This window comes from Mauremys reevesii, linkage group 1 (genome assembly GCF_016161935.1).
Source record: "Mauremys reevesii isolate NIE-2019 linkage group 1, ASM1616193v1, whole genome shotgun sequence".
NCBI lineage: Eukaryota > Metazoa > Chordata > Testudines > Geoemydidae > Mauremys > Mauremys reevesii.
This window is the reverse complement of record NC_052623.1, coordinates 310,792,405-310,815,982: the sequence shown is the minus strand read 5'-3', so window position 1 is coordinate 310,815,982 and position 23,578 is coordinate 310,792,405. Positions and strand designations below refer to the sequence as shown.

At 43.6% G+C, this 23,578-nt stretch overlaps 2 protein-coding genes across 5 annotated transcripts in view; one reads left to right on the top strand and one right to left on the bottom strand.

The window, feature by feature from the left end:
* ZNF277 (zinc finger protein 277) overlaps positions 1-5,015 on the bottom strand; it is an 86,492-nt gene extending 81,477 nt beyond the window's left edge. The window contains exon 1 of one of the 3 annotated variants that reach the window (XM_039507054.1): positions 4,871-5,015. In XM_039507054.1, the coding sequence (XP_039362988.1) occupies positions 4,871-4,913 (43 nt within the window). In that variant the 5' untranslated portion in view covers positions 4,914-5,015. Of the gene's footprint in view, positions 1-4,805 lie in introns of all 3 variants that reach the window. The other 2 variants (XM_039507037.1, XM_039507045.1) reach the window with 2 other exon arrangements.
* A 28-nt stretch (positions 5,016-5,043) lies between these two features.
* Positions 5,044-23,578, top strand: part of DOCK4 (dedicator of cytokinesis 4) — a 394,664-nt gene continuing 376,129 nt past the window's right edge. For both annotated transcript variants that reach the window (XM_039507024.1, XM_039507017.1), the window contains exon 1: positions 5,044-5,374. In XM_039507024.1, the coding sequence (XP_039362958.1) occupies positions 5,338-5,374 (37 nt within the window). In that variant the 5' untranslated portion in view covers positions 5,044-5,337. The remainder of the gene's footprint in view (positions 5,375-23,578) is intronic.

Genomic DNA, 23,578 nt, shown 5'->3' with positions numbered 1-23,578 from the left:
TGTGAGGCAGGACAAGAGTAAGTTTTAAAAAAATAGTCCCGTGCAGAGCTCTATTTAGAATCCCACATGGCATCAGTAATGAGGTTTAAACAACTAAAAGCATTTGGAGTGTTCATTGCGGGTCTGGGTAAATTATGATGCCAAAGGACTTTTACAGGACATTTGGGGTACTTTGAGTATAGCAATTTAAAATCCATCAGCATTCAAATGCACAGGGCAATGGGCTTGGGTCCTCTGGATGTTCCACCTTCCATCAGGTGTTATTCATCAGAGTTCCATTGACCTTACAAAGAAGTGACAGTTGTGTGCCCAAGGCAAAGACCCATCAGGACAGCTGCAATGCTTTATGCAGCTCCCTGTGTGAATTTCTCACCAGTGAGAAAAAAAGTCACTATTTCTTATGCCCACACACATTGTGCACACTGGGAGAGGAAGGAGCACTCCTTGCATCCCTCTGCAGCAGGTTGGAAGGATACAAGCTGACAGGGGTTGGGAGACTTGGGGAAGCGAGGTGAGACTGTCAGCCTGAAAGGCATGATGGTTGCTGGGAGGAGGAAAGGGTTGTCAGAGTGGGCCTACAGTGTGTAGCCCACGAGTGGGGGCTAGAGGTTTCTAAAGAGAAGAGAAGAAGTGGAGAAACCTGTAGCAGTTTTCCCTAATTTCAGCCACTGCCTATCCAATCCTCCTCCCCAGGTTGTCCCCACTCACCATGACCAGTGCATAGATGTTTCTGTCCCACCCAACCCACCCCATTCTGTGCCACTAACCCCTATTACCCGTCTGCCTCCCAGTCCTGCTCTGCCTGCACCTGAGCCCCCCTCGTCCCGTTTGTCACTTCTAGGGAGCTTTTGGCACTCATACCCAGCTTCCCCAAATGCAGGAGTCATGCACCGCCCATGGTGGGGAGAGACATAAGAACTGGAGATGGCAGAAGATGTGGGGGGAGGGGTGAGAGGGAGAAAGAGCAAAGCAGGAACATAGAATAGCAGAAAGTGTGTGTGTGAAGGGAGAGAATAGAGAGGAGATGCTGAACCCAAGTGGGACAGCTGAGGGAGGGGAGAGAGTAGCCGTTTTAAAAGGGGCATAAGAGGAAAGTATTGGAGGAGGAGAGAGGAAAGACTAAAGGGCATCAGGGAAGGTAAGAGATTGGGATAAGTAGAGTGAAAGGATTTGTGGGACAAGAATAAAGAAAAAGGGGGCTATTGGAAGAGCAAGCAGGAATGTAACACAGTGATCCCAGATAAGAACTTTCAGGCACGCACTTGAAAGAAAGTGTGGGAAGCTATTAGCTTTGAGCATCCTATATCCTGTCTCCAACACAGCTGTTCTGCCAATGCTTGGAATGAAGAGATGAAAAGAACATTATACAGATAAAAAGCCCTTCTCAAGAGAGAAGAGAGGGGGTCAACTGTCAGGGGGACAGGTTGACAGTCTGCAGAGGAGCCTGAACGAGTTGGATCTTTCCCCGGATCCAGGTAATGGTAAGCCTTAGGAAAGGCAAGCATGTGGACAGTTTAGTTTATTCTTTGTAAGATCTGTTTTCTCAAGTCAATTGGTTCCATATAAATAGTTTGCTTTAAGAAGGCAGTTTGGTTACCAGTTACGAATCTCAGTGTATTATTATTTGTGTTATCATAGCACCTACGAGCCCTAATCCTGGCTCAGAACCCCACTATGCTAGAGCCATGATTAGCACGATCACAAACACTGAAGAAAAAAAGATCGCCTCTGCCCCAAGGAGCTTACATTCTAAGTACAAGACTATAGACGAGAGGCAGATACAGATAGACTGACAAGGAATACAAGGAAACAATGAGACAATATTGGTCATCATGATAAGCAGCGGCAGTAGAGTCAAGTCTTTTGTAGGAATCATGGGGTGATGCTTCTTGGGAGTACCCAGGGTTGAGACACACCTTGCTACCACCTGCCCTTAGCATGAGGAAGTCTTGTCTGTCCCTACTGGTGGGCAATGCCCCAAATCCACCAGCCTTTGGCAACACAAACAGTTGCTTCTAGGCTTCTGCAGGCCCTGCTCTCTCTTTACAAGTTAACAATAGGTACAAGCCAAACTTCGAGTCCTCAGAGCTGCCTTCTGGAGTGCCCAGCCTTTGACTGATTTGACGAAGAGGAGGTCATTAGTGACTTCAATGTGAATGTTGAGTTCTTAGTTGAGAGCAAGGGGTAGAAGTCAGATTGGAGATGTTGCAGGATGGAAGTGGAGTAGAGAAGCTCCAGACAGCAATTATAAACAGCATGTTCAATGAGTTTAGAAATGAAAGGGAAATGGAATGGTAGCTGAAGACGCAAGTAGGGTCAAAAGTGGGTTCTTTAAAGACGGGTGATACTAAAGCATGTTTGTATTGTGAGAGGAAGAGCCAGAGGAGAGTGAGAGGCTAATGAGAAGAGTAAGGGAGGGGATCAGAATGGGTTCAAAGGAGATCAGGAGATGAGATGGGGTTACCAGGCAAAGTAGAGGGGTTAGAACAGGAGAATAGGTTGGAAATGTTTGCATCTGTGACCATGGAGGAGGACAGAGTTGGGATGGGAAGGAGAAAAAGGAAGAAGGAAGGAGAGTCAAGGGGTGGGGGAAGATTATATCACAAGCTGTCATGAAGGTCCTCTCATGAATTGGTAACTGGTTAAAAGATAGAAACAAAGGGTAGGAATAAATGGTCAGTTTTCAGAATGGACGCACATCGTCGAATTAATGTGCTTAGTGTGGTCGCGTGCACTCGACTTTATACAATCTGTTTCCAAAAATCGGTTTCTGTAAAATTGGAATAATCCCGTAGTGTAGACATACCCAAAGAGACCAGGACTTGTAAAAGGTGCAGTTGGATCCTGTCATAGTTCTCAGGCTTTCTATACTGGGCAGAAGAAGCCATTTTCACTGATACCTAGGAATGTTTAGAGAGACAAACTGCAGCGCACCTGCTGTTAAGAGAATGTGAAGAAAGACTGAAAGTCCTGGACACAAAGCATTGTTAAAAACAAAACAATTCCTCATTAGAAGAGCTAGGGTACTTTGACTTCACCACAAGAAAGAACTAACAATAAACAGAAAAAAATTCTAGGTTAGATCTCCGAACCCCAGTGGGAACAAACTTACTCTGCAGTACGGTAAGTGGCTTTAGATCTCTTTCACACCAGAGATTTCAGGCTAACTTTCCTTTTACCAGAGTGCTGTCTGGTTCTTAGGCCTGGTCTACATTCAGTTTTTGTAACAATATAACTATTTCGGTTAGGGATATGTTTTTTTTCCCCACACAAATAGTTATATTGGTACAACTCCTAGTGTGCATGCAGTTATACCAGTATAAAGAGGCAGTATAGCTTATTCCCCTTCCTATGCAGGAATAACTATGCTGATATAATGCACCTTTTAACCAATACAAGTGCATCCACACTAGGGGCTGAGTTTGTGTAGGCGGGAAGAAGAGTGCATCGCTTTAATTACCAGTATATATAATGTGATATAGCTTTTGTGTATAGGCAAGCTATGTATGTGCTGTGATAGGTGGAGGATAAGCTTGCCAATAGTACCTGTAAGTTCAAAAGCCACAAAAATAGTGATATATCACTACCAATGTGATATATGCCCCTCTGCCATGCACAATGGCCAAACTGGACAGTCTCTACACAAAAGAATAAATGGACACAAATCAGACATCAAGAATTATAACATTCAAAAACCAGTAGGAGAACACTTCTAGCTCCGTGGACACTCAATAACAGACTGAAAAGTGGCAATTCTTCAACAAAAAAAACCTTCAAAAACAGACCCCAATGAGAAACTGCAGAACTGGAATTAATTTGCAAACTGGACACTATCAAGTTAGGCCTAAATAAAGACTGGGAGTGGATGGGTCACTACAAAAACTAATTTCCCCCTGCTGATACTCACATCTTCTTGTTGACTGTTTGAAATGGGCCGCCTTGCTTACATTGGCCTCATTATCACAACAAAAGTGATTTTTCCTCCCTTGGTATTCACCCCTTCTTTTCAACTGTTGAGAATAGCCCACTTCCACCTTAACTGAATTGGCTCATTAGCACTGACCCCTCCACTTGGTAAGGCAACTCCCAACTTTTCATATGCTGTGTATGTATACTTCCTTACTGTATTTTCCACTCCATGCATCTGATGAAGTGGATTTTAGCCCACAAAAACTTATGCCCAAATAAATTTGTTAGTCTCTAAGGTGCCAAAAGGACTCCTCATTATTTTTGCTGATACAGACGAACACGGCTACCACTCTGAAAGATACCACTCTTGCATCCGAAGAAGTGGGTATTCACCCACGAAAGCTCATGCTGCAAAACGTCTGTTAGTCTATAAGGTGCCACAGGATTCTTTGCTGCTTTTACTCTGAAAGATAGTACATTCTACTGCATGGGTTAAAAGCTACCTGCTCTGACCTTACTGACTTCTCACTCTATTAGCATCTATCTTTCATGATGTGTTTTCTTAAATATACAGGAGACGGTTAGCGAGGTCAACATTGGCAGGGTTTCTATGTACATTACCTGTTGTCGCATTAGAAACGATTTTTTTCTGTACCTTTCAATTAAGCATCCATTCTCTGGCACACTTTCTGAACAGTGTATTGCCAGCTGTGCTATAGACTGCAGCTGTTTTCATATTCTTTGCTTGCCCCCTTTGTAATGTGTTGTGATGAAGTATTAATAAGTAATGACTATAAGGCTCGGGAACAGAGCTCAGGTCTAACTTGGCCCAGGGACCCGCAACAAGGGTACCCTGCAGTACCACCCACGTTTTCCATGTGGGCCCCTAGACTCACTAGAAGGGACAGGACGCTTGACCAGGAGGGGTCCCGTCCGACACTCAGGAGCGCGCCACACTCACCGCCTCTGTCGGCCGCCGCGCCAACGCCTGAGGAAGCTGCCATGCCACTGTTCGCAGATGGACCCTGGCGTGACGTACAATCATTGGAACGGCGCCTGAACCAATAGGAAAGAGCCTTGAGGGCTCCGGCCCCGCCTTCAGAACGCGGAGCTCGTCGGGACTCGCAGTCTCTCCGCTCTAAGGCAGCGGACTCCAGAAGGGGGTAGGGCCTTGGCTGGGCCCCGCGCCGCCGTACTCCGCGGGGAAACTACGCTTCCCGGCATGCAGCGGGGCAGGGGAGGCGGGCGGCCGCTGTGAGTGGCCGGCGGGGGAGCGGGGCTGAGTCAATCACAACAATGAGTTCTCCGCTGGCGCCCGAGGTGCGCGGCTGAGCCCCGCCGAGCAGCGGCAGCGGCGGCGCTGGGCAGAGGAGCTCGCTGGCCGCCGCCGCGCTCATTGTTCGGCGAGGGACAAGCCAGGCTGTGAGCATGTGGATCCCTACGGAGCACGAGAAATACGGCGTGGGTGAGTGGGGCCGCTGGCACTGGTGCCCTGCCCTGGTGGGGCTGGTCCAGGTGGCGATAAGAATGTAACCCCTCCCCGAACCTCCCGTAATTCTGCCGCTGTCCGAGGAGTTTGCAAGCGGACGCTGCTGGTTCATGTGTCAGATGGGGAGGGAGGGAATGGATCCCTGTCATCACACCCCTTCTCTCCCCCCCCCCAGTGCAATGAATAGCTGCAGTGATTGAAAGTGTGTGTGTGTGTGGGGGGGGGTATGAACGAAAAACAGTTGCAAAGCATAAGTCTCCCTATAGCCTGATCACCTCTGCCAAGAGTCTCTGAGGATTGAATAGCATCTTAGTAAAACAGCCCCGTCGGGAGACTCCTCTTCTCACTAACCTCGGCACCGGAGGGAGGAGAGGGGGAGAGAAAACCACACAATTGTTTAAAAATGGGTATTCCGCTTAACGGGCACGCTCAAGCTACTGCCATCTTCCGAGACACAGGCGCCAGTCCGCAGTTGTATGTGTTTTTGTGTGTGTGTGTGGATGGTGTTTAATCAGGACAGTAGCTTACTTCCTATGCTAACGTTTTGTTTGGCTGTGAAATGGATTACTCAGAGGAAGGGAAATGTGTTTCAGTATTTGAAGTTCAAGGTCCTCTTTGTGAGGAGGAGAGACAGCGTAGTATCTTCCTATTCAAAAGGTGAACAACAAAGAACATTAGATGTTTGACTGATGAATCTGGGTTTTCTCATCTTTTCTCCCCGGCCGGAGTTACAGAATAAGGAACGTTTCCCCCCTTCTCTGTCTGCCCCCCCCCCCCCTTAGTTCCATATTTAAAACTCAGATTTTCCTTTTCAGTTATTGAATTCAGCCTGATCCTGCTGATACTTTTTGGAATGGCTAAGATTTCCTGCCAGCTATATAAACAGCCCTAACAACAATAAAACAATTTCGAAATCCTAGCAATTTGATTGGGAAATAACCCACTATTGTATCTATAACAATTTTTATAAAAAAAAAGCTTACTGTACAAACGTTGAAAATATACCTTTCATATGGTGTGTGTGGTTTGTTTGTGTGTGTGGTTTTTGTTTTTGTTTGATTTTGTAAAAACAAAACAAAGTGACATTTGTGGAAGTCATTTGCACTTGGTTATTATTTGTTCAGCTCCGCCTGAGGGCAGGACTCTGGAGCCCATTAAACTGACTTATGAAGCGATTAAAGAGACTCATTGCAGTTTTTGACACCATCTATTAAAACCACTAATACTTGATCGGCTTTGGTGACTCGTCCTGGACAATAGCTGCCATTTCACACAAATGTAGCTGAGGTGCTTCGCAGATCATTGGCATTGCAAGAAACTGTATATCCAGGTTATATTTGTACATTGAGTTGTGTATATTATGGAAAATCCATGATGAACGTAAAATATGTGTGTGTGTGTGTGTGTGTAAAATCTCGCTCTGTTTAACAATTAGCATAGGAGCCAAGACTCATTCAATATGACTATGTCCCATTTGGAGTTGATCCCAGATGTTGCTGTCTTCCAAATGTTAAATCCCATTCATGATCTCTATAATTTATTTTCTTGACTTCTTTATGTGCCAGGTCACAGCTGGGTTGCTAGATATCGATTAGTCCTCCAGTCCGCTTTCTTTATTAGGATGGGCAGAGGCTTAAAATCCACTCTGGGATTTCCTGGAATGGCATGTAGGATATTACCAGTCAAGTATTTCAAGCTGTAGCATTCCCCTCATTTTTTGTTGTTGAGTGAAGGAGAATATTGCACAGCTGAAGCATATCTTCCTTTTTGTTGTTTACAATCTGAAAAAATGTTTGTTAGTAATCTGCTTTTTTATCTACTCCCTCCACTGATAAAACGCAAAACAAAATCAGTCCCCACATTATTTGAATAATTAGCCTGTGGCTGCTGAACAATTGAATAGTATCCTTCAGTTAAATTTTTCTGTGCTAGTAAGTCTTGCTTGAGTACTTAACCAAGAACATCTAGTTGTGCATGCCAGTGTTTGCAGAAATCTGATGACTGCTGGAGAAGTGTCTTTGTAAACTCAGTAGTGTCCCATTTCCTCCCTTTCCCCCACCTCCTTTGGATTACTTAAGAACAAATATAAAGATCTGCTTATATATAATAACCAGTTCTTTGTTTCTTTTTCACTTGCCTCCAAAAGTCTATCCAAAATACTCCTCATCCAGTGGCATCCCATCACTGTTTGTGCATCATCATTACAAACTGCTGAAATATTAAACCATTTCACTTGCTTTGGGAATAGTATTTTACAATCTACATTATATAAACTTTATCCTTACAAGAACAGCACTCTGAGTACAAAATTTTTTCTTAAACTGCAATTGCAACACAAAATGATGATGTGGGATATGGGAAAATAGTATAATATCCTCCTATGTCTATTTCCTGAAGCTTCTTAGGAAGATGACTTTATATATTCAAAATCTAATATCATACCTCAAAGAGTTGCTTAAACTATTCCTTTTCCAATCACAGGAAATGGTATGTTTCTGAACAATTATTCTATGTTACTTTGGCACATTAAACTGCCTTGGTAAAATGGGTACATTATAAAACCCCCTTGAGAATCCTGATTAGTTGTACCGAGCATATGTATCCTTTGTATGAGTGCGCAGGGCTCAGATCAACGTCAAATCTCATCTGCATTTTCAATCTGAATTTTGCAGCACATGCTGTGCGATCCACGCTTCTACTGTGGCATGCCAAAATGGATGAATAACCAAGCAACAGCCACCTAGTTGCACTGAGGGACTGTTGGTAACCAGGTGGCTGTTGCTCACTCGTATAGCCTAACTGACTCTCACTATAAGGAGTATTTTATACATGAATAACACAATCTTCCCCATCTTCTATCTTTATGAAACTACTGCCAGCTAGCTGCAGATAATTTTTTTTAATTCCTTTTCACTGACCAGGTTATTTTACTCTCAGTTCAACTAATAATGCCTACTGCATACTGACTTGGCTAGAAGCATGTCAGTTATGAATGATAGTAAACCTTGATGCAAAGGTTCTCGGTATAAACTTGCAGAAAATCTTAATCTTCTGCTATGAGTTGGACATTGTCTTAAGGTTTACTCCCAGTTTGGTGTGGGGCAGTTTTATCTTTGTCATGTTCTGCCTTCATATGGAATCTGCATTAAGTTGTCCTCCAGGATGCTATTGATAAAGATGTATGCAATATACGCAGTATATTTTTCATTCAAGAAGCTCTCTTTCTTTCTTGTGTAGGGAGGGAAACTCTTTTCTGTTTTCTCATGCTGCTGTGTCAGACTGATAACAATACTCAATAAAAGAACTGAACTGATAACAATACTCAATAAAAGAACATTGTCCAGTTACAAATAACACTTAAAGCCTAGCATAGAGAGTCTGAAGAGATGGTAGGAGAGGTGCAACTTTGGAATTTTTGTGAGTATATCTGAAAATGGTAGACGTGCCTGGTAAACATCTGACACAAATCACAAATGGAGTTGGATCCCATAGGACTTTCATGAACTACACTGTATAATCTACTCTAGAAGTATCAGAAGTGGTTTGATCAAGACTATATAGCTATGGATATTTCGCACACAATAGATCAGTGAGTAGGTGCATCTTTCAAAGCCAATTCTGACTGCTTGGTGCAAACCTGAGACCTGTAATTGTAATAAAGAAAATGCACTGCTTATTCTGTACATGCTACTTAAAGAGGAAAAAGGAAGTTGAGTTGATTGCTAAATGAGTAGTCCAAATATAAAAAAAGATTTATTCCCCCCCAAAATAATTCCACATACTGCACAATGCCAGATCTGTCAGCATTTTAGTTTGATAAATCCTGTATCTGAGAATATACTTACATTTTCTAGAATGTGATAATTTTATATTGATTTAGTCACTGAATGCAGATGTTAGCCTGGGGAGTTATGGGGCATATGTGTGAGAGTGAGAGAGGAGGGGAAAATTGGAAAAAACTTAAGAATAGCTGAACACAGTGTAAAACTTACAAATAGCATGTTCACCCAGACACTGCAGTCACTCAGTATAGCACGGTGCACTTTTTAAACTCATACAGATAACATAGGTCCAAAGAAACTTGGCATTTATATTGTGCTGTTGAGCCATAAATCACAGTGCTTCACAAAGTGTGTAAAGGGTGAACATCTCCATTTTATAAAGGGAGGAACTGAGGAAGTTAAGTGACTTATTGAAAATCACGTAGTATGGCCATGGCAAAGCTGAGAACTGAACTACCATTCAGTATAGCATGAAGGAATTAACAACACAAAGGCAATTTACAAATAAAACCCATGACCAGAATTCCTCATTCTTATATCCAGGTAGTAGCTCAAATTTCAGCTATGTCCTTAACTCAATAATTTACATTTTTTAAATATTTTCATCTCATTTAATGTCACTTCATTTATTGGCCCCATCAGGATTTTCTAAAGAGCTGTTGCCCAGTGGATTATTCATACAGCACCCACGCTCTGTCAGATTTAAGTTTAACCCATAACTTTCTGTATTTAAAACCTTTTTTTAACGATCCAAGCTTAAATAAACTTTTCATCTCAGAACATATTCAACCCATGATATTGGTGAAGGACAAAGATCAGGGTTGAGATTTTCAGAGCTGGCTAGGAGATTTAGCTACACAGCTCCCAGTGAAATGATAGAAATTGTGCTGGTAAATATCAAAGTGGAAAATCTCACCCTAGGTACCTGTGCTGATTCTTGAATTGCTTAGCAGCCTTCAGTACTGTTGATGAGACGAGACCCAGATTAACAGATCACTGGGCCCTAGGCTAACCCTGGCTCCCCTCTCCTGACCAGCTCCCTCGTGCAGGCAGTCATTGCAACTCCTCGTCCAAAGTTATGGCTGAGGTACTAGTGCAGGAGCTGGCCTTACAGCAGCGACGAGGAGGAAAAGCACTGCTCCCCCCCCCCGCCTGTTCGGGTTTGGCTCCATCCACCCTCTGTCATGACAAGGGCTAGGGCAGCGGGGCCAAAATTGAGGGAGTGTCATTGCAACCTGGTGCATGGTGGTCGCAATTCCATTCACACAGTTTTGGCCCCGCCACTCCATGTCATCACACGAGGCTGGTCGGCCAAACCTGAGTGTACAGTGGGACAAGCAGCACTTCTGTGGGGCTGGCTCCTTTAGCAGTAGTTGAGCCAGACCAGCCAGAGGTATATAGGTTGCCTGTGCCTTAATCCAGCCCTGCTGTTGACCTCAAAGTGTCTGTGACATGTCTAAAGCCCTGGTATGAATAAAGTTGTGTTTGAGTGCCTCCATCCTTCTCTCCTGAAAACAACCCAGAGAATAGTATTGGGTGATAGCTCATCAGTAAGGCTATGATTTAGTCATGGTATTTTTAGTAAAAGTCACGGACAGGTCATGGGCAATAAATAAAAAGTCACGGCCAGTGACCTGCCTGTGACTTTGACTAAAAATACCCCTAACTAAATCTTACCTGCTGGGGCTGGGGGGTGTTCCAGGGCCCTGCTGCTGCTCTGGGGGAGAGAGGGGGGACATCCCGGGGCCTGCTGCTCCTGCTCCAGGGGTGGGGTAGGAGAGTGCCCACTGGGGCCCTGCCACCCCCAGCTGGGGGGTATCCCGGGGCCCCGCTGCTGCTGCTGCTCCTCTGGGTTGGGGTGGCCTGGGAAGTTGCTGCTGTTCCCGGACTATTGCTGTGGAGCAGTGCCTGGGACCAGTTGCCTGGGGCCACTAGAGCAGCTGCTGGGGCAGCCCTGAAGAGGTCCCGGAAAGTCACGGAATCCGTGTACACTGATGATATTAAGCTCTGTCTGTTTCTTGGCACCTGGTTGGTGCCAGTGGTGAACTTTCCAGTGCCTGGGTGTGGATGGTTAACCGTTTAAAGCTTAATCCAAATATGAGTGAGGTAATGCTGGGTTACATATCACTTCTGCCACTGCTTTGGGTTAACTCCCTTCTTGAAATTATGCTTACTTTTCTGTTACTAGGTCCTGTTGAATTCTGGATGTTCAAATAGCAGGTGTGGCTACAATTATTTCCTCCCAACTTTTCTGACTAATAGGGTGTGAACTCTCTTAATTAGAGGTGGCTCTCATATCCATGTCTTTGTTTATCTGGTATTTTATGCATAGAACATATATCTCCTACTGCACTGACTTCCAACTTATTTCTGACTATAATTCAATGTTTGTTTTGGTCTATAAAGCCCTTCATGATTTGGGTTCTTGTGTATCTTAGGGAAAATTCAGGAAAGAGGCAGTCTGACAGTTAAGATCAGCTGGAACACTTGAGCCGACAATTCTTAGATTTGTGCAGTGGACAACAAGGTATTTTCAGTGTAGAGCTCTCAACTCTGGAATTTTCTTCCCTTTCTCCCCTTGGGCCTGACAGCCAGAACGTTTTGATCATTTAGGTTCATTACAAGGCTTGTCTGTTTATTCAGGCTTCTTCTGTGGAACTATGTGAAAATTCTATCCATAGTGGCACAAATCACCAAGGTAGGGCTGGTATAGCTGTTGGTAGGGTTAAAATGTATCTAATGTCTTTTACTCAAAAATAGGTTAGTCTTGCAAAAAAAAAAAAAGTACTCTGTTCTTTATTCCACTGAGGTAGGCGTAATGAGCTCAGAATATACAAGACCCTTTCTCTAGGGAAAACAAGTGTTTGTCACACAAGAGGCTATAGTACTGAGTATAAACTAATCAATATCCTTACATGAGCTATGTGAAAGAAAACTGCCTCAACCCAGACTCTCTTCAGAACACAACAAACAACAAACTGCTTCGTATTATACAAACAATAATGAAAATCAACTGGTTTCTCTTATAACATGATATAGGCTATGAAATTTGTTGAATAGTTATATTTTATTGTATTAAAATATTGTTAATATTGTATTGTTTGTTTTAATGTATAATAGTACCAATTTAATAAAAAGAGGATTTTTTTTAAAAAATGTGAGTTGAGTCCTCTGTAAAGACAATGATATGAATTCCTCATTGTAATAACTTCCTATTTTTGGATGAAGTAACTTCTCTTTTTATACTTCTCTGTAGAGTTCCTAAAGTTAGCTCTGATTCCATGAGCAATAACCTGCTCTCCAATTTATCCCATTAAACTAAATTGTCCACAGATGGTACGTAAGCTGTAACTATACATTTTTGCAGGTGATAAGGGTGACTGTTATAAAGAATAATGTTAATTAACAATCAGCATTTTTCTTTCAAGGACCCTATCTGCAAATAAAAAATGTGCCTGTTTTATAGCAATGATGTGTGCAGCTCAACAAGGTTTACCCATGATTTCTGAAATGGTGCTGCTCATGCCTTGTTCTCGCCTACATTTGTAGCCAGCCACGGCCAACTGCATTCACGGGCACTTCTACTAGCACAGAGAGGTTAAAGAGTTTTATTTGCAGTTCTCTTTGCTAACTGGAAGTTCAAATTGCTCCATTTATTTTTATTTGTGTAACAACAGTGGTTTTATTTTTGTATTTCTAGTTTGTGGCAGAAAACAGTTACTACTGAGTTTGGTAGTGTAGCAGAAACCTAAAATTCATGGGCATGTTATGCACTGCATTTAATTCACTGAACCTCTATTAATAAGGTTAATAAATTAGGAAAAAACACATTATTCCCTATTAGAGATATTAGAAACTTTTGAATAATTCTTCAGTTATTTTATACAATTTTTTTCTTGTCAGATTTGTAAAACTTCCTAGACAAAAATAGAGTAGGAATCATTTAAAAATACAATTAACAGAAGAACTGGTGGTTTCCTACTTCCATCATGTATCACTCTTAAATTGTACTGTGCAAGGCTGATCAGAGTCCATTCACTATCTGCACTTATTTGCCCAATACGAAGAAAATTAGAATAAATCATTGTAACGGGAGCCAAAATGTCATCGCTCTGTGATAGCCTTTCTTCCCCCTGGAACAACAGAAGACTTTTAAAGCAAACAAAATTCCTCTTTTACAGGGCTAGATATAGTTCTAGATATTCAGCTGTGTTGAACAAATGGACTGCTCTACCCTTCCCCTCCCCACCTAAATAAGGGAAGGCATGGTAGCTGACCACATAGACTTACTGTAGTTTTTCTCATCTGAATACATAGTAAAATATTTTTAGCATAATTGTTAGATTCTCAGGAGACTATCATTTCTAATTACTAAAGTAACTGGAGATGTAGCACACTTAATTATTCAGGAAGTGAATTTCATAATCTTGTGGTGTGAACTTCTTTATAGATTTGTTTTATTTTTCAAAATTACATAAAAGAAGGAGGTAGAGGAAACTATTCAGTTGTGTTAAATTCAGTGTATAGTTAAGACTGCATATGCACTTATTAAGAAAATAATCATTTGAAAATATATTTCAATCCATTGGAGAAGCAACATTGTTCAAGATGTAGAAAAATGAAAAAAATGAGTTATTTTCTGTTGTCTGTCCCTTGTAAATCTTCAGTAAAGTATAAGTGCAAATTTCAAAGTACAAATAAATTGATCTTTGAAGGTATAGCTACTTTGTGATCTATTAAAAATTCTCTCACTATTGTTTACATTTTGCTGGGTGTACTTTTAGTTTTTTACAGAAGCTAAATCAGATCTTGACAAACTTACTAGACATTTAACAGCATTACGATTAAACCTACTAGTCTGAGGCTGATACGAATGAAGGGCACCCGCCAGTTAAGTCCAGAGGCAGGATAATGTTGAGAAGTGCCAACCCTGCAACCATTTTCTGGAATTTTTTTTTTCTTCCAAGATGCTCTCCATGGACTCTGCTTGAAAGTGTCATTTTTTGCTTCACCCTCTAGCTACAAATTATTTGTTAAATCTGCAATCCCCTCTTCTGGCTGTGGAAAAGGAGAAAATTCTCTCTCTGAAACACCAGAGACTCAAGCTTCCTCTGAGATGTAGCAAGGAAGAAGCTCTGCTTCTCCGTTGCTCCTGTCAACCTTTGGTTTTTTAGGACCCTTAATCTCAGTGAAGAGTGTTGGCCTCTGTTCAGAGGCTTCCGGCCTCTGGACTTAACTGGTGGGTGCCCTTCATTCATATCAGCCTCAGACTAGTAGGTTTAATCGTAATGCTGTTAAATGTCTAGTAAGGTTTCCTTTAAAACCTGAGGGATAGAAACTTTTTGTTTTGTTTTATTTTATTTTTGTTGTGTAAAGAAAGCTTACATTCTGCAGAAACTGATGGCACAGGCCCCCCAGCTCAGCAGGGAAAGGTTCCTACTTGCTACTGGTGAGTAGCTGAGTGGAATCTTCAAACCTGGACTAAACAACCTGTAATTGCAATGTTTAGTTCACTTCTATCAGAAATTTCAAAGGGGCACTGAGAGAGGTAAAAATTGGGCCTACATCTTCATTTGTACATTTTTTTTCTCCCTCTTAAACAAATGCCAGTTGTTTTTTTTCCAGTTCTTGCTTAATAAAAATTGAGCTAAACTTAAGAATACTGGCATCATTCATTATGCATACCTATGGGCTTTTTTCTGAGAAGAATTTCAGTTTGAATGAATATGTATTGCTACTTGTCCTCTTTTGAGTAATCTCATAGCTCTGCGTAACGACTGGGATCTACCAGTAGCTCAGCAGCTTGTAGAGACCGGGAACAGCAGCCTGCACCAATATCAGGGATGCCCAGGCGTCTGGATTCATCAGTAAAAATGTAGTGGATGGGTAGAGTGAGGCTGATAAGAAAAGGTCGCATGGTTTGAGACTAGCAGTTGTAAAGGAGCAAAGCAAATTCATTGAACCCATTGCTGGCCAACTAACATTTTCACCAAAAATTCTCACTTGCTGGTTAAATGTATTAAATAGGCTTTTAGTTACAGAGCTCAACTGGCATGTTTATGTGTATGTCTTCGGTTCTCCTAACTCCCTATACAAAATATCATGAGTTAAATTATTTAATACCTTTTAATGCACAACCAGTGTATGTAGTCCAAAAACACTTTACAAGGTACAGATTGGGGGTTTCCATCACCCATTATTGATATACAGCCAACTCTTGGGTGAAACATGGAAGATTTTACGCAGCTCACTTCAGCACCATATGATACAATGGTTCAGAAAATTCAGAATAGCCTAGCAGTCTGAACATGCAGGGAAAAGTAAGTAGTCAATATAATTACCCAGTAAGAGTAGTTGTTACACCAAGGGTAACATGCCTACTCTTGTGGGGTGAAAAGAGTATCTTTAATGACCAAAAATGGACAGGGTCTTAATTTTACATCTTATCTATGTAAGCAGAGTCAGGATGAGCTCTACCCTGACATCTGGTGGTGAATTATGGTGAGTGTGGAAAAGAACTTAGAGGGCTGATCTTGTTTGCATAGGCACACCCACTCTGCCTAGCATGAGCCCATGGCAGCCCCAAATGGTAACTTTGTCAGCTGTGGGATCCCCAATTTCTCGGTTATTGAGGTAGGAGGAATAAAGTGTTGTTACCCTGGTTATGTGAATGAAGGACTATGAGACTGTTTTATGACAGAGGGTCTCACCATCAACTAAGTAGCACTCGCTAGATATGGGACACGGGTTCCAAAACCCAGTGAATTGAGAGAGGCTGGGGACAGGTGTGTGTACCTGATGGTATGGGCCCTTTTTGAGGGCTTGGCATGCCAATTGCACCTCCTTCTCTCCACTGTTGAATAGCAGAGCTAATTTTGAATTCCATTAGGAGACTAACTAGAGGCTGCTGAGCTGAATTCACTTTGGGCCAATGGTGCACCAGCACTGGGGCTCTCCTACTACAAGCTGAAATCTCTAAGAGCTGAAACCACTAAAAGAGCTAAAATTACTGAGCTGAGATCACTAAGTGCTAACTAGTGGGGGAGCCTAAAGATATATTGCTAGGCGGCTGGCAGAGCAGTTTGCAGGATGGTTGGAGCGGTGAGCGCAGTGGAGTGGAGCTGAGCAGTTTGCAGGGACAGCTGGAGTGGTTCATGGGATGGCTGGTGGAGCGGAGCAGTGTGTGGGACGGTTGGAGCGGCCCACGGAACAGCGAGTGGAGCAGAGCAGAGCAGTTTGCAGGGACGGCTGGAGGAGCAGAGCCGTTCATGGTGAAGGCTGCTGCAGACCTCCACGGAGAGGCGGGGCAGTCGGCCTTAACCCACGTAAGGTGCCCCTTAACACCCCGTGTGCCCCTCCCCAATTCCACCCAGGCTGGGAGGGTAAAACTCTGCAGATGAACTTTTGAACTCTGGGATGACACTGACCAGGGACAGAGACTTTTGGGTTGTTGGACTTTGGGGTGATTTGGACTTAAGACCCTGTGGGGAAAAGGACATTGCCAAACATACTTGGAGGTGGGTCTTTTGCTCATGGTTTGTGTTATCAATCCTGTTTGTGGTGTTTCCCCAACGTAATGCGGCATTGTTTCCCTTCTTTATTAAAAGGATTTTGCTACACTCAAACTCTGTGCTTGCGAGAGGGGAAGTATTGCCTCTTAGAGGCACCTGGGGGGGTGGTATGTAATTGTTGTAGGTCAGTGGGTGGGGGCTCGAGCTGGTTTTGCATTGTGTTATTGAAACGGAACCCCTGGATACTGAACCCGGCCCTTGTTGCTGCCAACTCAGAGGGGAAGAAGGGTTACATCTAAAAGGAAAAACAGTGCCCTGTGCATCCTCTGGCAGCAATGACTAAGGCTGCGAATCTTTCACGGAGGTCACAAATTCTGGGACCTCTGTGACTTCTGCAGCCGCATCGGCTGCTGCTCTGGCTGCCCCAGGCAACTGGTCCCGGGTGCTGCCCCAGAGCAGCACTCTGGGACCAGCAGTGGCACCCCAGGCCACCCCTGCCTGGGAGAGCAGCAGCAGTGGTGGCGGGACCACGGGCTGCATTCCACCCGGAGCGGCAGTAGTGGTGGAGCCACAGGCCACCCCCGCCTGGAGCAGCAGCAGCAGGACCATGGGCTGCCCTCCCCCCCAGGAGCAGCAGTGGTGACAGGGCCCCGGGGCACCCCCACCCCCCGGAGCAGCAGCGTCTGCTGGAACACCGCCCCCACTCCGCTCAGCAGGTAAGATTTAGTTAGGGTTATTTTTAGTAAAAGTCACAGACAGGTTACTGGCCGTGACTTTTTGGTTATTGCCTGTGACCTGTCAATGACTTTTACTAAAAATACCTGTGACTAAATCGTAGCCTTAGCAATGACTCATTGGAATGAGTGCTGCCTACTGAGTTAGCAATGCACCTTTTTGTAGCACTTTGGGTTATTTCTTGGTGGCTACGCTATTCAGGTACTGTCTCAGCCTTAAGCTGTTCAGCTAAGGACATCTGAGAACGTCCTTTTTTGAGTAGTTACAGCAGTAAGCTCCTCTCTCCTATAAGTGGAATGAAACTTATAGTAAAGATGATGGTTAGTTGGCAGTCTTCTATCTTAAGAAACTGCCTCAAAGTGTCTCCAGATGTACTGAGCACAATTCTGTCCTAGCTCTTATTTTGAACACGAAGTTAGCAACTGGTTTTTATTGGTCACTAAAACAGGTTTCACTGTAATGGGACGGTGGCTGATAATATAGGAAACTGACAAGTAACTTGAAAATTAAAACTTGTGAATCTATTCAATTTTAATGATATGGAAATGTTTTGTATTTATTCTTAATGCAGCATAAGTTATGTGGCGATATATCCACATAAATCTCCACATTAAAGGTCTGACAGCCTGTCAGCAATAGCAAGAGTTCATAGAAACAACGCAAATAAATTGGGCAGTCAAGTCAAAGTGAAGCCAGCATAGGTTTAATACTCCCAGCACCTTTCAGCTGTCCACATTTCACCGGCGTATAGCACTTTTAAATGAGCTGTCGTAGTCTTTTGAACACAGGGTGGAGTTCATAGTTTTTTCCCATTGCTTTCTAATTAAATTTTATTTTTGCTGAGTATGCAGTAGATATTAAAAAAAAACCCTAGAATACTCAGAAGTAAGTCAGAATTGCATCATCTCACAAGGTGAAGCTTGCTAGGCATTATTATTGCCCCATAATAGCGCCATAGTTCTGGGAAGGCATCTCTCTGCCTACTTTCAACTCTTCCTCTACTACCCTGGTAATTACCCCATGCCCTTTTTTTTGGTCATGGATGGCTTGTGGCAATCCTCCTGGAGCCTGTCAAGAGACTTTATTGTCTGGCAAGGAATTTGTAGATTGAAATGAGACTCTCTTCTCTAATTCCCTCAATCCCCTTGTCTAAATACATTCCTTCCACAACATTTCCAGACCTTCTTGGCCCAAGATCTAGGAACTGAGCTTAGGATAACCCCTATTTTTCCGCAGTATGTTCGTCTGTTGCTAGACCACAGCGTTAGTCTAGACAATCCTTAATTCTCATGGTGGTTCCATGCTTTACAGTGGAAGCTGGCCTGAAACCCTTGTGGAAGAGTGGAGACGTATGGTATTTATTATGAAATATGAATATGCTTGTAATTTGTCCTTTCTTTGAAAACAAATAATAACAAACTTCTCCCCCCAAAACAGATGCATGGGTTCATCTGTAGTCTTTCTTTTTCAGAGGGGAATCAAGATTTTCTTGTTGGTTTGTTGATTAAAAATAAATGCCATGACTCATAATGGTAAAGTGTATAGTACTCTTTTGTTTCTCTTGCCACATAGACAACAAATTACACTGCAATCACAGGGCAAGTAAGACACATCTAGCTATTTCTGTAGGGAACTGTTTCTGTTTTGTTGACACAACTTCTTTTTTAGACTTATTTTTCAACATCTTTTTGAGATGTTGACGAAAATTAAAACAGGCATTAACCCATTCATAAGTGAACTAAGGAAAACTACACTCATGCTAGTCCAGTAGAGAGACTATTACAAATAAATTAAAAGAAAAATGATGACCAGAACCTGATTTGAACATTTAGACCACTATGAATTTGACTATGTATGTTTCCCATTTCCTTTGTGTATTCTACTGACAATCCTGTTTGGAACGATAATTCCCAACCTCCCTCTCAGAGCCTTATTGTCCACAGGTTATTTCTGTATATGGGACAAGACCCTCAATTTGCTTTTCCTTCACATCCTTTTTTGAGGGACATGTTTTGCCTGACTGTGGTCCATGGAAGCCTTTCTGTTATCTGCTGTCCCCACAGGTTTTCCTTGGGGGGAATTCCCATTATAGAGTGAGGGAAAAGCAGGTAAGATAATGCCAATTGGGTCGGTGCTAACTTTCCTACTAAAGCCATGTAGCTTTTGGAGAGAGTAGATACTTTAGAGTAGCTGATTATCTTCCCACATCTTGTCATTCCCTCCTGCATGGAGAAGCCAGACTCAGTGCTTGGGAGAAGAGGAGTACAGACAGGGGTGGTTCCAGGCACCAGCACGCCAAGCGCGTGCCTGGGGCGGCAAGCCACGGGGGGCGCTCTGCCGGTTGCCAGGAGGGCGGCATGCCTGCAGAGGGTCCGCTGGTCCTGCGGCTTCGGCGGACCTCCCGCAGGCTGCTGCCGAATCCACGGGAGCGGGGACCTCCCGCAGGCAAGTTGCCAAAGGCAGCCTGCCTGCCGTGCTTGGGGCAGCAAAATACCTAGAGCTGTCGCTGGGTACAGAGATGGCACTCAACATCTCCATGCCCTCGCTTCCTCTTGGATTTAGTGGCTGTTCATCCCCGTTGCCTGTGATTTAGTATATGAGGGCCACATGTTGAGGGATGTTAAAACCCCTCAAACTGACTCGCCGCTGTTTATGCAACACACTTTGGAGAAATTGTATCTGATAAAAAGGGTGATCATTCCTAGTACGCAAGTCAGATATCAGATTTTGATTAATTGCCTGCCCGCTAAAGCAATAACACTACAAATTTACCATTTTCTTGATTGCATGAGGTATGCAGATGAAGACTTGTTGTTTTTGGTTCACGTCTCTGTAAGGGTTTGCACAGGGTGTGACTGTATGGTTCGGGGAAAAGGTAATAGGATAGAGGGGTATTATTAACCCCTTGATCTTTGGTTCAAATCAAGCCTAGGCCAGTAGCAGTCTAAAATCATTATTACTGTGTGAGGGCTGTTGTTGAATTGTTGTGTGGTATCTCTCCATCTTTTGTTGTGTAAGGGTGTGATACTTCCTGGGGGTACTATCTGTGTGAGGAAGCCATGTGTGAGCCTGGTGTGGGTCAGCTCCCTGACTCCACCGGACACTGGGAACACAAGCACTACCCCCTAGGGCTTGTAGGGCCTGCTGTCTCTCTACTGGTTAGTGATAGACACACTCCAACCCTCAAGTCCATCTCCCTAGAGTGTCCAGCCCCTGGTCCAGTGGACACTTGCAGTATTCGCAGATTCACTGGTTCCAGAGAAGCAGAACACCCCAGCTTACTAGTTTCACCTCAGATCACCTCCCCGTTTGACACACAGCAGTTAGATATGTTTATAGTGAAAACAATTATATATTTATTTAACCAAGCATAGAGGTTCAAGTGATAGCAAATAGAAGTATTGGAAACAAAGGGTTACATATAAAATAAAATCATAACATGCATTCTAGAATCTGGACTTACTTATCTATGTACTTTCATGTCTTAGAGAACAAATATCACCCAATGTCTTTCCAGCTTTTTACAGACAGGCTTGGCCTATGTGTGACGTTGAACTTGATATGATTTTATGAAAGTATGCTGATGAGTGTGAATATAATGTAACTAAAATATGCTTCATAAAAAAGGTTTCTTGTAAGGTATCATTACAAAGCTTATAATCTACTGAGTGTGGTCATCCTATTTGTATATATGTATCACTCTTGTATCTGAAACTATAAATATGAACTATAACTCTGCGGGCCTAGTCTAATTATGCAAAGTGTGGGCCATTAATGGTGGTTTGGAATCTTGATGGCTCCCATTAACCAGGACAATTAATCGTAGATGGCTCTGTCTTACTTGTAAGTCTTCCTGTATACCTGTGTGCTGGCAAGTGGGTACTGAAGTCTTACAGTGACACGTGATCATGTCACCTGAACTGGAATCTATCTTTAACCTGGTGTTTTTCCATTGAGAAGGAGGGGTTGGAACCAGAGAGGGACAAAGGATTCCTGCCTTATGCAAAAGATATATAAGTGAGTGGAACAGAACAAAAGAGGCTGCAATCATGAGAAATCCCCTAGCTACCACCTGAGCTGGAGCAAGGACTGTACCGGGGAAAGGATTGTACCCAGACAAGGAAGGCAACCAGTCTGTGAAAGAAATATATTGAAACATCTCTGAGAGTGACATTTTATTTGTATTCAGTTTTATTACTAGGCTTAGACTTGCGTGTTTTATTTTATTTTGCTTGGTAATTCACTTTGTTCCGTCTGTTACTACTTGGAACCACTTAAATCCTACTTTCTGTATTTAATAAAATCACTTTTTACTTATTAATTAACCCAGAGTATGTATTAATACCTGCGGGGCCAAACAGCCGTGCATATCTCGCTATCAGTGTTGTAGAGGGCAAACAATTTGTGAGTTTACCCTGTATAAGCTTTATACAGCATAAAACAGAATTATTTGGGGTTTGGACCCCATTAGGAGGTGGGCATCTGAGTGTTACAGACAGGAACACTTCTTAAGTGGCTTTCAGTTAAGTTTGCAGCTTTGGGGCACATGGTTCAGACCCTGGGTCTGTGTTGGAGCAAACTGGCATGTCTGGCTCAACAAGACAAGGTGTTGGAGTCAGGGCCGGTTCCAGACCCCAGCGCGACAAGCACGCGCGTGGGGCGGCACTTGCCGGCAGGGGCGGCAGATTGGGCCAGCAGACCTGCCGCAGTCAGGCCTGCGGGAGGTCCACCGGAGCCCCGGGACGACCGGACCTGCCGCAGGCATGACTGCGGAGGGGGCGCTCCTCCCGCGGCTCCAGTGGACCTCCCGCAGGCGTCACTGCGGATGGTTCGCTGGTCGCGCGGGTCGGCTGGACCTCCTGCAGGCATGACTGCGGCAGCTCAACCACAGCCGCCGGACCAGCGAACCGCCCGCAGCTGCGGGAGGTCCAGCCGAGCCGTGCGACTAGCGGACCCTCACCAGTCAAGCCCGCGGGAGGTCCGCTGCTCCCGGGGCTCCGGGGCGCCTCCCGCGCATGACTGCTTGGGGCGGCGGAATATGTAGAGCCGCCCCTGGTTGGAGTCCCAAGCTGGCAGGGAAAGCAGGGGCAGAAGTAGTCTTGGCACATCAGTTGGCAGTTCCCATGGGGGTTTCTGTTATCCAACTCATCACGCTCATGAGACAAGTCATACTGTCAGCTTGCCTCCTTTGTGAAAGATGCAGGGTGTCCCTTTGCCTCCTCAGATATATCAGAACAATTCATTGTCTTATTCATAAACAGGATGCCTTTCTGCTTGTTGGTTGTTCCTGCATACTCCTTTCTTATAGATTTCACAGTCTCTTAATCAGCATCTGGCTCAGAGGCCTACAGTGTGAGACACACAATACACAATGACCAGACTGGGAGGTAAGTGTCTGTTATCCCCTGCCTGAAAGGAACCTGTCTGAGACATGTCAGCGGCTGCTGATCTGCCTTAAGAACATGATTTTCAATATAGACACACAATTCCTTAAATATTATCCATACATACATTTCATAATGATTAGGATGACCGTTGAGCTGCTGGCTCTTGGCAGAGACCTCAGATGCCGCCCTTTAATGAATTATTATGTATATATCTGACCCACAGGATCCCTGTAAAACTATGGACTGCCTATGGCATCTGCTAGTTTGTACCAAGTGGTCCTTGAATCACAAAGTGCCAACATAATGAAAACCACCACCATCATTAGTATTAAAGCATCACCTTTGTCAACCTTCTCAATAGAGATAAAAATTACATAACTACATGGAAACTAAACAACCTTTCTTGCCCCTAAAGTCTCACCAGAGCTTTGAGTCGGTCACAGGACAGTGGGAGAAGAGAAAACTTGGTCTGCTGTTGCTGGAGCTATGGAAAACTCAAAGGGCTGAAGTTTCTTTGGCCATCAGTTCAGCACCTTTCACTAAAATTAAATTTACTCCAAGAAAAACTCTTTTCTTTAAAAAAAATTTTTGTAAAGAATGTGAGTGGTAACTAAGTCCTCAGGACAGCGCTAATTGAGTTGTTTGATTCTTAAAATTCTGACATGGGAGCTTTAGTGCTCTGTTTCCCTCCATGTGGGACCATTAAAGTACAGTAATGGGCAGCATTACAAATCACTGTTACGTTTATTGCAGGTGAATAGAGAA